This window comes from Sylvia atricapilla, chromosome 7 (genome assembly GCF_009819655.1).
Source record: "Sylvia atricapilla isolate bSylAtr1 chromosome 7, bSylAtr1.pri, whole genome shotgun sequence".
Taxonomy (NCBI): domain Eukaryota; kingdom Metazoa; phylum Chordata; class Aves; order Passeriformes; family Sylviidae; genus Sylvia; species Sylvia atricapilla.
In genome coordinates, this window is record NC_089146.1 from 37,211,074 (window position 1) to 37,225,218 (window position 14,145).

The 14,145-nt window shown below is 39.6% G+C and overlaps 1 protein-coding gene across 1 annotated transcript in view; it reads left to right on the plus strand.

Moving 5' to 3' along the window:
- Positions 1-14,145, plus strand: part of RIF1 (replication timing regulatory factor 1) — a 29,152-nt gene that overhangs the window by 214 nt on the left and 14,793 nt on the right. The window contains exons 2-17 of the mRNA XM_066323197.1: positions 1,108-1,186; positions 1,975-2,071; positions 3,492-3,622; positions 4,090-4,184; positions 5,746-5,935; positions 6,626-6,718; positions 6,808-6,946; positions 8,022-8,173; positions 9,061-9,181; positions 10,745-10,918; positions 11,252-11,362; positions 11,604-11,666; positions 12,313-12,413; positions 12,817-12,903; positions 13,725-13,798; positions 13,938-14,118. Of these exons, the coding sequence (XP_066179294.1) occupies positions 1,108-1,186; positions 1,975-2,071; positions 3,492-3,622; positions 4,090-4,184; positions 5,746-5,935; positions 6,626-6,718; positions 6,808-6,946; positions 8,022-8,173; positions 9,061-9,181; positions 10,745-10,918; positions 11,252-11,362; positions 11,604-11,666; positions 12,313-12,413; positions 12,817-12,903; positions 13,725-13,798; positions 13,938-14,118 (1,888 nt within the window). The remainder of the gene's footprint in view (positions 1-1,107; positions 1,187-1,974; positions 2,072-3,491; positions 3,623-4,089; positions 4,185-5,745; positions 5,936-6,625; positions 6,719-6,807; positions 6,947-8,021; positions 8,174-9,060; positions 9,182-10,744; positions 10,919-11,251; positions 11,363-11,603; positions 11,667-12,312; positions 12,414-12,816; positions 12,904-13,724; positions 13,799-13,937; positions 14,119-14,145) is intronic.

Consider the following 14,145-nt stretch of genomic DNA (forward strand, 5'->3'; position numbering starts at 1 on the left):
GAGGGCTCGGGCCGGGCCGGCTCCGGGAGCGCCGAGCTGCTGCCCTGGGAGGCAGGGCTGGGGGCGGCGTGGCCCAGGGGAGGCCGCGGGAGACATGCGGGGCTGAGGGCAGGGAGAGCAGGGAGGAGGAGGGAAACCAGGGAGGAGAGGAAGAGGAGGGAGGAAGGAGCTCTTCTCCCCAGGGTCTGAGCATCCCAGAGCCTCCCTGCCCTCTTGGATTCCTCGGGGGCTCATCAGAGGTGGCTGAAGAAGGCTAGGAAATTATAACTTTCTTCGAATGACAAGGCGTTGAAGCTTTATGATTGGAAGGGTGAAGTTTTTAACTGCGGCTGTTTTTTTTCGGGTTTTGGAGCGATCGTGCCTGGTTTTAATTGCGTTTCTTTCTGGAAGGTGCTTCGTGCCCATGAGGTTGTGCCTTTACCTGCGTCTTTCTGATTTTATGTGCAAAGGCACGATCTTTTCCTCTCGGTGTCTCCCTTCAGTTCTGCAGTGATCTTTAAAGCTGTAACTTCTCAGAAACCAGATTTAACAAGTTTCTAGAAATAAATGACAGGAAAAAAAAAAAAAAGGTCCCAATGTAAATATTAAGCAGCAACAGGTTTCTCAGGTTGTCCCTGGATGACTGAACTTAGCAAGGTTTGGGTTTTGCAGTGAGAAACTGATGATTAATGTCTGTGGGATAATTACAGCTTTCCTGCAGGGATGTTCCTCACGTATGTGCAAAGTTATCCTTGCTGCTTGTCCAACCAGGATTTTCCTACATTTTGGAACTGCTCTGAACTTTCCTCTGCTTAGGAGGAAAGTGTTTTTTCTGTTTTTCTCCTTTGCAGCGAGTCATTTAAAGTTTGCATGCTAGATTTTGATATTCTCATAGAAGCTGACAAAAACGTGAAAGCCCTTAATATTTTTATAAATATTTAGGCAAAAAAATGAGTCGTTACTCACTTTGTACTGTAACCCAGGATTTTGCTGCTGGGTCAGACCTTGTTGGTGGCATTTTTGTTCTTCAGCTCCTCCAGTGTTTTATGTGTCAGAAATGGCAAGCTCAGTCAGTTACAATGTGTTTAACTTGTAAATATCATTTGTTTTCCCTCCTGCTCCTTGCAGTCGCTTGACTGGTGAAGGAGGCAAAGCGTTCACTGCAGATGTCAGGAAACACTTCCCTCAGCTCTGCAAAGTCTTCAAGGTATGGTTTTTCCCTTCACTTCTCTTACACTTCAATGAACAAAAATATATTTCGGGTGGGCAAGGTCAGTGGGAATTGAAAGAGTCAAATTTAAGTTCATTTCTGGAGTCCCAGAATCATTGAGGCTGGAAAAGACCTCTGGGGTCATGGAATCCAAACTTTAATAGGAACGCAGGGTAGTGACAGAGCAGGAAGGGGTTTTTTTCTTTTTATTTTGGCAAAATGGATCTTTCTTCTGATGAGGAATTAGTTCAGAAAACCCCCAAAATGCTGGCTCTTGGATGTGTTCAGGCAGCATCCCACAGTTAAATCCAGTCTTCCAGCCAGAAGAGATTGTGTGTTGTGGCTGCCTTAGAAACACTTCAGAATTCAGAATGTGCAGTAAATATCAAGGTTTTTAAAGAATTAGTGTCAAGGTTGTTCCTAGCCATTTTTTTTTCCTTCTGGCTTAAAAGCTTAAAAACAATTGGAGAGTCGAGTGAGAGAGCATAACATACACAGCCAAAGTGAAAGACTTACTAGGGGTGTTTGGGATTTATTTCCTTAAAGATGTTTTAATTACAGAGAGCAAAAAATGCCTTTAGCCCTTCAAGTTGTTCTACTGATTTGGTGTGTTACAGAATTCAGGGAGGGTTTCCTGCACGTGGCTGCATTTCTCACCAGGTGTTTGCTTTTGAAATCTTCTCAGCAGTGTTTGCATTCAGACAATAAACTCAGTATTTCCCAGTTACTTTTCTAACCTGAAACTCTTGTGGGGTTTGGCTTGTTTTTTGTTTTATTTTTGCCAGGCACACATTTCCAGCCCAAACTTGGAGCTCAGCAATGCAGCATTGCAGGCCTTGGGATTCTGCACTTTTAATTCAAATAACACAGCTGAATTATCTGGTAAGCAAACAGAGTCTGAGCATAAATATATCCATCAGAGCTCTTTCTTTATGTTTTTTCTCAGCATTTATTGACATTTTGACCAGGTTTTGTCTGTAATATGAGCAGTGTGATCAGTTCATTAATTACATCTTGTACCCCAGTATGGTGATCATTTTTTATGCTGTTGCACTAATTCTGTTTTACTAACTTCTAATTTCATTAACTGCTTTGGTAGCAATTAGTGCAGTAATTAGTTGTGTGGAATTGGTGATCAAAACAAAAATATTCTTGTGGGAAAAGAGTGAAGAACCTGTTTGTAGGATTTGGGGGTGCACAGTAGAGCTTTTCCACATTTTCCAGCTTTTTCTTGGAGATTTCTTTGTTCCATCAAATCATGGAGTGGTTTGAGTTGGAAGAGACCATTAAAGGTCATCTTGTCCAGCTCCAAACATTTCAAATTAATCTAAAGTAATCCAAAATCCTATGACCTGCATTTAGCACTAGAAAGTGCTAAATCCCTTTCACAAAAGGTTTTGGTTTTGAGAATTTGAGGCTTTGCCTCGAGGTAAAACCACAGGTTTTTGGCAAAAGGGCAGATTTTCCCGTTTGAAATTGGTTCTTTTGGTTCTTCTCCTGTGTTTTTTCAGTGTCTTCTGCTCTCCTGTTATTCCAAATTTCCCCTGATTCCCTGTGAGAATGAGGCATTTCTAATTATGTGTGTGTGGTATCTTCCTTTCCTCTCATAACTCCTTTTTTCTAAGTGGTTGATAAATGACAATTCTGTTAGAGAATGTCAGGCTCCAGAAATCACCAAGCCCTGAAAACAATGGGCAGTTAAACAGGGAGAGAGGACAAACAGCTCCTGCACCTTTGGGTGTGTTTTTAATGCAAGTGTCCTTCCATTTCTCTGACTGTTGAGGTCATTCACCCACAAAGTGCAAATTTGCAATAAATCAGACTTCTTACCCTTGAATTTTAAAGGCACATGTGATTTCTCCATCTGTGTTCTTAGCTGCATCTAAGTTCTAGATTATTAACCTTATTAATTTCTATGGGATGAGCTACAATTTTACCACTTTAATAACAAAAAGCCTCTTGCAGGCTCTAAAATAAATTTATACCAATTTATGACCAAAGTGCTGCTAAACCCACTTAAAATCCAAGAAGTTTTGAATAATTAAATGCTTAATCTGTAGCCCAGGTGTAAAATAAAAAGCTGTCTTCTAATTTGATAGATTCTTGTAAAGGTAATACAGATTATTAGTATTTGTATATTTAATCCATTTTCAGCTTTTTTTGGCTACTTTAGTAGGGGAGAAGCTGCTCCAAAGTGATGCTTAAGGCAATAAATCATTGGGAATTGCAGCTTAGGTGAGCAGAATGACCTGGAATGTGTTTGAAGAGGATTATTTTGAGGGTTGGTGTGTTCTCCTTCCAGCCCCTGAAATGCAGGAGTTGCTGGCGGCGGTGAACGGCGTCGCCGTGAAATGCTCCGACAAAAACACTCGCACTCGGGCACTTTGGGTCATCTCCAAGCAGGCTTTTCCTCCAGAAATCGTTCAAAAGGAGGTGAGTTCCTTCACTGCTCTTTTGGTGGCCTCCTTTCTCACACAGAGGAATGGTTTAGAAAAAGGGAGTTTTCAGGAATGGTTAAAAAAAGTGAGTTTCTTCGTTTTTCGTGTCGGTGCTGTCCTTTCCTAGGGAGAGGAGGTAAATTCTTTGTCACTCTCCACTCACTGGCTTTTGAATCCAAAGGTTTATTTCCCAGCAAATCTGACAGCCAAGTGTCAATTTTTGGAACTGATCAATTCAGTTCTGAGAATCAATTCTGAGCCAGAAATAATGGCTTTCCTTTTGAGGCAAGCTGCAGTTTCTCTGTCAGAAAGCAATGAAATATCACAGGGGAGAAAGGTTATGAATATTCCAGTTTAAAGCAAGATCTGGCTTAATCCTGGAAAGTGAAACGTCACAATTCCAGCTCCTCATGGAGTTATTTGTATCTAGAGGCTCACTGTGCTGTTCTCTTGTTTCCTCAGGTGTCCAATATTCTCTCTACCCTGGAAACAATCCTCACTAAAGGAGAAGTTCAGTCTGTTGTGGTTGAGTATGAAGCACTTAATGTCATTATACGGTGAGTGCTCTGCAATATTCAGTTGTCATCCTTTATTTAAAGTCTTCATACCAAACCTTAGTGCCACTAGAAGTACTAAAGACAAAAACTTTAATTCTTCTTGAATTGTTTATTGTGTTAAGGATTGTTTTCCCCCAGTGTTGACTTGCCTAGAGGTGACTGCTGAGTGCTCTGGGTTGGGAATGATGTTGGTAACATCAGGGGTGTTTTAATTATTGCTGAGCAGTGTTTGCTCTAAGTCAGGGACTTGGCAGCTTCTCACCCCACCTGTGGGGACACAGGAGCTGGGAGGGGACCCTGGGACAGCTGATCCCAAGTGCCCAGGGGATATTCCATGGAATTGTGCCCAGGGCTGAACTGGGGAGCTGCTGGGCAGTGGGTGGGAGCAGCTGCACTCTGCACCACTTGTTGTGTGTGTTATCATTACAAAATATTACCTTCATTAGAATTTAATCATTCTGATGCAGAAATTAGACAATATTGCTTTCATTTTTAATGGCTTTTTAGGAATTATTTCCCAAGTCATGTTCTTACATTTTGTTTCCAGAATCTGCCTGCTTGAGAATTTCTTTGCCTTTATTTGGGGTTTTATTTAAAAATCTACCCTTGGCAACACGTTTTAATGCTGTATTTCCTGTCACTGTTGAAATTCCTGTTTAACTGCTAAAAGGTGACTTTTTAGGACCATCATTGTGAGTGCATTGTTCTGGTCAGCAGCACTCAAATATTCCAACTTTATCTTTACTTAGTGTTAATTTAATTTCTGTATTAGTAAAGACATGGAGCTTGTACCTTTACTCTTCTTTTAAGTTTTCTCTTAAGCTTTTGGCATCTGGTTTGAACTGCAAATCCATTTTAAATATTTCTTTTCAACAGTTGTTGTCCTCTGGCTTTTATAAAATTACTTGAAAGGCAGAATTTTTCCTTAGTACAGCAAATTCTCCATAAGATGGGGATTTGACTTTCCTGGGGGAAAAGGGGAGCTTGACAAAATCCCAGGATTTCTAGATCCAGGCTGCCTTGAATATATGCCAGATATTCCCATTTCTGCACCTTTTCTGGGGGGTGTGGGATGGTGGAAGTGTGTGGAATTGTGTCATGGTGTGTGTGCTCAGACAGTTTGGGGATGGGAGGATAAAATCAGAGCTGTGAGCAGGTCAGTGTTCATGGAGTCTGTGCAAACCTGGCTGGGGATTTTTTCCAGAAGCTGCTGGGATTTATTCCCAGCAGTGTGGGAGCTTCCTGGGAACCCCCAGGGATGGTTCATGGCCAAACTTCCTTTGGGCATTGTGGATTCCTGGCAGGCTCTCGGCTCCTTTGCCCAAATAATTGTGATATAAAACAGGAAGGACAGCTCTCGAGGCAGGCTGTTGTGCTTTGGGAAAGGTTTATCTGAAATAACACTTGAACTTACAACTGATACAAACATTTGGAATGATTTCCTTTAAATCACAAATCGAATCAGAGCATTTATTGATGATATAAAGATAATTTGAGTGCCTGAGCATCTGCTGGAGATCTATAATTTCTTTTTTTGGGGTTTTTTGTTTTTTGGATCCAGCTTAATGGAGCAAACCCCAGCCCAGATGGGAGAAGAGGCTGTGAGGTGGGCAAAGCTGATCATCCCTCTGGTTGTCCACTCAGCTCACAAAGTGCAGTTAAGAGGTGCCACTGCCCTGGAGATGGGGATGCCACTGCTCCTGCAGAAGCAGCAGGAGGTGGCAGCTGTCACCGAGCACCTGATGACCACAGTGAGTGACAAAGCTGGGCCTTTGCTCAACAGGAGCATTTGGGAGGTTTTGGGGGGCATGAACTCGTTTTCCTGTGCTTCGACAGCAACTTCTTGATGCCGTTTTTAGTGTTAAAAAACAAATGGAAACGTAAGTACGGGACCACTGCAAAAACATGCCCCCCCCAAAAAAAAAGTACCCAAAAAAAAAGGCAACAAAGGGGATGAGAGACAGAATTTGGAGGGCTGAGAGTGGGGATGGAGGCAGGAAAGCAGAGGATACTCAGCAGTTTCCATGTCCTAAAGGATTTCCCATCCTGTGCAGCAGCAGCAGCCCTTTGGTGGTTTTGATGAAGCTTTTCATGTTCCCCTTCACTTCAGGATTTGATTTATTTATTTTACCTTATTTTCTGCAGAAAAACCCAACCAAACCCCAGATGATGTTTTGGGTCAGGTTGTGTTTTGACTTTAGAGTGGGAGGAAATGCAAATATTTGAAGAAACAGGTTTTGCTTTGTTGGTTGCCGCTGTCAGAATGACATAAATTTCAACAACAAAGAGAATCAGGTGGTAACAAACTCTGTGTGGCACAGAATGAAATCCTTCTGCAGTAGAAACAGGCTGGTTGTGTCCCCAGACATTAATCTGTGTCGTTTTTTTTAAATTTTTAACATCTATTCCTTGTAGAAAATTCTCTTCCTTTCTCCCTGCAGAAATTAATTTCGGAACTCCAGAAATTGTTCTCCGCGAAGAACGAGACCTTCGTGTTGAAGCTGTGGCCCCTGTTTGTCAGATTGCTTGGAAAGGTGAGCCAGGGAGGCAAGAAACCTCTGAGAAAAAGGAGGTTTTTTAACAGCAGAAATCCACTGAATTGTGAATTTTCTTTCCTGCTCAGACCCTGCATCGCAGTGGCAGCTTCATCAACTCCCTGCTGCAGCTGGAGGAGTTGGGCTTTCGTAGTGGCTCCCCAGTGGTGAAGAAAATTGCCTTCATTGCATGGAAAAGCCTCATTGATAATTTTGCTCTGAATCCAGGTAGATTTTTAAAAAAATACGTGTATTTAATCCTGATTTGTTTTGCCTGTTTTAATAGATAACTGGAAAAAAAGTTCATCTGTTAGTGGTCCGTGCACTGTTTGTGTATCCAAATGGTGCATAAAAATTCATTGTGTGTGTGCAGAAATTGGAGGGTTTGGGTTTCTTTGTTGGTTTTTTATCTTTTTATCTTGTTTTGTTTTGTTTTTGAGGAAATTGAAGTTTTGAGATTTCTTTGTTGGGTTGTTTTCTTTTGTTTCCTTTTTGAGGAAATTGAAGGTTTTTTGTTTGTTGGGTTTGGTTTGTTGTTTTTTTTTTCTTCTTGTTTTGTTTTCTTTTTGAGGAAATTGAAGCTTTTTGGGGTTTCTTTGCTGGTTTTTTTCTTGTTTTCTTTTTGAGGCAAGGAAATGGTTTAATCATTTGTTCTGCCCTGATTTTTCTGCTGGGAGTGCTAGAAATAGAATAAAATTAGGAAATTATGTTTTACAGTGCTATAGTTGATCCAAGCAGCAATGAAATACAGAATAAAACATCCTTTATATTTTATTTTGGATGCTGTGGTTTAACTGAAGAAAAGCAACACTTGAGGATTCCAGAGCTATTAAAAAAAAAAAGTTGTTTAAAAGGATTTTGGACAAGTTTTCAAGTTTTTAGTCTACCCTGTGTCAAAATACAATATTTTTGACTTTGTGCTTCTCTGTGTTCTGAAGAGAAAACTCAGTGTTTGATTTTCCCTTCCCTGGAGAAGATGGGATCTAACAGAACAAGCTAGAGGGAATTTCTCCTGTTTACCACAGAATCCCAAAATATGGGTCAAGTTGGGTCCAACCTCGGGTTGGAATTCAGAAAACTTAATTTCAGTCTTGGTATTGAGAATAAATACTTGATTATTCTAGGTAATAATTAGAGCAGTGAGAGAATTGAAAAGTTGGTGTGATTGAGTTTTGCAAATTACTGATAGTTGATTTCAAAGCTGAAATATCTTAGGGAAAAACATAATGGTCTAATCAAATTCTGCTGGGCTGGGATTTAAGAATTGCTGTTGTCTCAAATGCCCTTTTTGTTTGATCCCCAGACATCCTGTGCAGTGCCAAAAGGCTGAAGCTGCTGATGCAGCCCCTGAGCTCCATCCACGTGAGGACAGAGGCTCTGGCACTGACCAAGCTGGAGGTGTGGTGGTATCTCCTGGTGAGGCTGGGACCTCACCTGCCCTCCAACTTTGAACAGGTAACCCAGGAGACAGTGATCCTCCTCCCTGTGCAGCTCAGGCCCCTCTGAGTTCTGTCAAATAATCCCTGCTGCATCCCTTGGTGGTTTGTTCCTGAAATTAAACTCCTCCAAGGAACCAGTTTGTCCTGCTGTGTGACTTCCAAATAGATTCTCTGGGAGGAATATTTGAGACTCACAGCCCCAAAAGTTTGGGGAGTCTCTGAGAATGTCCTGTCCTGCACTCCCCTGAGTGCACTCATACAGAATATTTTGCCAAGACCTCTTAAATTTGTGTTCCAGGTGACAATTCCCAATAAAAAAACCCCTGTTTTGTAGCAGCACATTTATCTAAAAACAATTCAGTGTAACTACAGCTTCCACGGAGATTTGTGGGCCAAAATAAGATTTTGGTGTCTCAGAATTTACAGGTTTGGGGCAGATATTTATTTATACTTGGGAAAAGTACAGCTATGATGGCAACCCCCACTTTATACATTTGAAATAAAGGACTCTCTTCTCCTTTCACCAAGGAAATGTGGGCTTGGAAAAGGCTGCCATAGGAAAAGTGATGAAAAGACCATAAATATTGAGAAAGATAGAAAGAAAAATGATGCATCTGTTGCATTTCTAGTCACATTGTAAGTGCAATGGACCTGTTTCTATTCAACACCTGGATTTCATGAAATTAATGTTCAAGTTGGGATTAAAGACAGGAAAAACTATTTTCTTGGGGTTGTTAAAACATATTACATCCAACAGGATTTTTTTTATTTGATCAGACATTTCTGATTCGTTATAAATACCCAGAAATCTCTGATTTGTGACCGGCAGCCCAGTGTGTGATATTTGAAATGAGGCTTTTATGGCTTGTCCCTGTTGTAGCTGTTGCTGGTTTCCCTTTGCAGGTTTGTGTCCCATTAATCCAAAGTACCCTGAGTGTGGATTCTGCTGCTGCTGCATTCCCTGGAACCCCCTCACGCCCCAACAACTCCAGCCTGGCCTCAGCAACCCCTGGGCAGAAATCAGGTACTGAAACATCAACCTGGTGACATTTCCAGCTGCATTTCACAGGCAGAGACTCCTCTCTCTTTGTCATGGTTCTGCTTTTTCATTGATAATTATTGTCCTTGAAAACAGTGATTTTTCTGCAGGGCTCAGAGATGATTTATGATTTCTGTTGCAGTCATTATTTAAAGTTTAAAAAGTTGTGCCAATCACAGCTTGAGGACCAGTTTTAATGTCCTGAGTTGTGTTCTCTGTGGCAACGGAGCTCTGGTTTAAAATCTTATTTTTCATGTACTAATATATGTGCTGTTTCTGTGTGCCCTCTTATTTCTGTATCATTTTTAGTTTCTGCCTGAAGAATAGAAAATTTTGGGGTGATTTGGCTTGGAAAGGACCTGAAAACACATCCAGGAATGAGCTTAAAGCTTCCAAGGATGGGCACCCTGTTCCAGGGCTTCCCCACCCTTCAGGCAGGAATTCCTTCCCAAAATCCCACCTCACCCTGCCCAGTGATGATGATGATCCATCAGGAATTTTCATACTTTACCCACATGTGAAACCACATGTGATTGAGTTTTTTATCTAAATAAATAGCCAATAAAAACTCCTGGTTTTTCTTCCCTTTCTGGAAGCTTGTGCCATTCTGTTCTGCTGTAATTGGGAGCCTCAGGGATGTCCTGGATTTGGGGAGTTTCCTCTATTCCCTATTTTAAAAAGTTCATCTCAGTCCTCTGGAGATAACAGCTGAGTTGGTCAAAAGGTTTTGCCAAGACCTCTTAAATTTGTGTTCCAGGTGAGAGTTTCCAGTGGAAACTGTTTTATAGCAGCACATTTATCCAAAAACAATTCGGTGACTGTGTAACCACAGCTTCCATGGAGATTTGTGTGGCCAAAATAAAATTCTAATGTCTCAGAATTTACAGTTTTGGGGCAGATATTTAAACATGGAGAAAAAAATATTGCTGTGACTGCAAACCCCACTTATCTGAGAAACCTGGTTTCAGCCAGCACCACTCATGATTTATCCCTTTTTTGAGGAATTTGAGTTTTTTTTCCTGGAATTGAGATTTGATTTGTGTCTCTTCCCCAGGTCCTTTCCCATTTGTGAGCCCAGGCACTCCCAGGATGGCCCTGAACAGCAGCACAGCAGGATTGAGTGTCCCAGAATTTACAATTTTGGGGCAGATATTTAAACATGGGAAGAAAACACTGCTGTGGTGGCAAACCCCCCTTATCTGAAAAACCTGGTTTCAGCCAGCACCACTCATGATTTATCCTTTTTTGAGGAATTTTAAGGTTTTTTTTTCTTGGAATTGAGATTTGGTTTGTGTCTCTTCCCCATTTGTGAGCCCAGGCACTCCCAGGATGGCCCTGAACAGCAGCACAGCAGGATTGAGTGTCCCAGAATTTACAATTTTGGGGCAGATACTTAAAACATGGGAAAAAAATACTGCTGTGGCTGCAAACCCCGCTTATCTGAGAAACCTGGTTTCAGCCAGCACCACTGATGATTTATCCTATTTTTAGGAATTTTAAGGTTTTTTTTTTCTTGGAATTGAGATTTGATTTGTGTCTCTTCCCCAGGTCCTTTCCCATTTGTGAGCCCAGGCACTCCCAGGATGGCCCTGAACAGCAGCACAGCAGGATTGGTGCTCTTCCCTTCCATCCAACTCCTGGCTATTGAAATGCTGCTCCACTTCCTCATGGGACCACAAGTGGTGGATTTTGCCAAGCAAAACAAGCTCGTGCTTAGTTTAGGTATATACCAATTTTATAGATGTAATTTTTTAAAATGTACATATGGAATTCTAATAATTTTTAAATGTACATCTAGAATTTTAAAAGTTTTAATTCTTTAAAAAATGTATTTGTTACAAATACATGTTTTAAAATCTCAAGCCTTGTCTGTTGGATTTAAACGATTTAAACTTCTAAGTGTAAAATGATTTTAACTGTTGTCATCTTGAAGCTATTTTTGTGTTAAAAAATGCTGTAAATGCACAAATACTTGATTCTTTTGAAGGCTTACTTTCCCAGTAAACTGCCAAGTAACAGGTTTATGGAATATATGTGTTTTTTTTGTTCTTGTAGAGCCTCTGCAGTACCCACTGATCAGTAGCCCTTCTTTTTTTTGTAAGCATGCCAGCACTCTGATAAATGCTGTTCAGGATGGCTTTGTTGCAATTGGAAAAGAAGTTCCTGGTAAGAATTCAGTGATGGGATTTAAACATTTCCTGGGAGATCAAGTGGGCAAGGGAAACACAAGAAATCACCACGTTGTTGTGATATCCTGAGGTTGTAAAAAGTAGAACTGCTCTGACTTCCATTGTAATTTGAGTTTTGGCTTGAATCAAACTCTGTCCTTTCACACAGTTTGTATTTTAGCTGCAGTTTTGTTGGGTATTTTAATTGCAGACTGAATAAAATCATTGTTGCCTTGCAGATTGTTTGCTGAATGTTATCTGGAAGGACATAAATGGATATGTAAAAACAGCAATTGAAGCAGGTAAAAAGGGTTTATATTCTTTAATTTGGCATTGCTCACCAGTCAGAGGTGGTTTATATTTAAACCATTAATTATTGATGCTTCATGATTTGGGTTTAGTCTGAATCAATAATTCTGTTTTATTTTAAAGCAATTTCAAAAGAAAAACAATCCCTCCTCAAGTCATTAGTGTTGAGGAATGGAGACAAAAATTCAAGTTTTTGACTCTGGTGCCTTTTTTCTTCTTTGAAATTCTGTTCCATAGTAAACTGTAGTGTTTATAAAAGTTCTTTCCTATTTTAAAACTGTTCTTTACCCAAGGAAAGTCCAGAATGTTCTTAATAATGCAAACTTTTCTATTGAGAATTGAACAGAAAATGAAGAAGCTTTCTTTGGTTGAATACAAAACTCCACAACTTCAATCTATCAAAATTCAAATCTTTAATGAAACAAAGGTGTTTTCATTTCCTAGTTAAACTTGGAGGGTTTTATTTAAACTTTAAAATTTCAATTATGTTATGAACAGAATTGGTGCCTGAATCTCTGAAGTATTTGGTAAGTTTTTACAAATTTACAGAGAATTTTTTTTTTATTTTGCTTTTGTGCTAAAAGTTGGAATGATGCTGGGAGTGACCATTCCCTGACTGGAAAATGTTCTTTATTCCAGGAAATAAGAAAGAGAAGCAGGGCTCAGAAATATTGACCATGTTACTCCAGGCCTTAAAAAACACTGTGAGATCAAACTCTCTGCCTGTGCAGAAAATATTGGTGAGTTTTTCTTGAAAAGCATTCTCAGATTTAGCAGCAGAATTGGGCACAGGGTTCTCCTGTGCTTCAAAAAAGGGATTTTTTTTGTTTGGTTGGTTGGTTTTTTTTTGGTTTTTTTGTTTGTTTTGTTTTGTTTTGTGTTGTTGTTGGGGTTTGTTTTGTTTTGTTTTTGTTGTTTTTTTTTTTACAGAAGGAAATTGTTTCAATTCTACTTTTTATTCAATTCTATTTTAATTCAATTTTACTTTATTTTTATTTATTACTTTTATTTTATTATAGAAGTAAAATTGTTTCGATTTTTTTTTATTCAATTTATTTTATTTGTGCTGTTGCTTAAAATATTTGAACCCTCATATAAAAATATATATTTAAATGTATTTTTTTTTTCTCTTCTCCTGCTCAGTCTCTCATTGATATCACTGTCAAAGAGTTGCCTCCAAAAGTCTTGGGCTCCCCAGCTTATCAAGTTGCTGATATGGATCTTTTAAATGTAAGTCTGAATTAATTCTGGGACTTTATTAATGCTGAAAGGGATTGGGAAGTCAAATTATTTCATGTTCCACAGTGCAGACTTGGTTTGCAGGCCTCACTTCTGAGGAGTAATTAAACTGTCTCTAATTAATGAAATTACTGCAGGAAATGCAGATTGTCATTGGTGAATATTGTTCTGTGTTCTGCATCAGAAGGGAGGGACAGATAATAAAATATTCAGAAAATAATCACAAAAAACTGTGAAAAAAGGCTGAAATAGTGCTAAATTCGGGAGATTCTTGTTTGGAGAGGAGCAGACTCAGTAGGAAGGAGTGTGCTCCTGGTTAAAATTCTAATTATTAAATACAGATATTAAATACATTTTGTTAGATACTCTCAGCATTAGCAAACCTGGAATATTTGAGATAGATTTGAACAGAAGTTTTCCAAAAGATCTCTTGCTGTAACCTGGAAATAAACAAATCCCAAGATCTGGCAGCATCTTAAATTTCCAGTTTTCCCTCTTATTTTTATGTTTGAATGTTAGAATTGACAATTTTGGACAGCTTTTAATAATTGTGAATTTCTGGCTCAGAATTAAATACAATATAGAAACACTAGTGGAAGTGAGGCAGCATTTCAGGTTTCCAGTGTTCCCTCTTATTTTTATGTTTGAATGTTAGATTTGAGAATTTTGGACAAATGATTTTGTCCAAATGATTTTTTAATGATTGTGAATTTCTGGCTCAGAGTGAAATACAATATAGAAACACTTAGAGAAGTGAGGCAGCCATTTCATGTGATCAATGCTGTTTGAACCTCTTCAATTTCTCTTCCCAGGGAACTCCAGCTTTGTTCCTAATCCAGCTGCCTTTCCATAATAATCTTTTGGAATGCTGTGTGACAGATGAGAGGTACGTGGAGCTTTGAGCATCCCTTAGAAAATACCACAGAATTTTATTTATTTCCCCTCTGATTTCACCTAGGGAAAAAAAAAAAAAAAAAAAAAAAAAAAGAAAAAAACCTCTTACATTTTGGAATTTCTTTCCCCAGATTCTTTGGGATTCTGGAAACTCTGGTGGGTTTTGCCCTGTCTGGACCCACCTCTGCTCTGGCCTTCAGTGAGTCTGTGCTCGGTGTCATTGATCAGAGTGCAGGGCAGGTGGGCAACAAGGAGCACCTCTGGAGGATGTGGAGTATTGTTGTTCATCCTCTGACTGAGTGGATTAATCAGGTAATTCATTCATTCATTCATTCATTC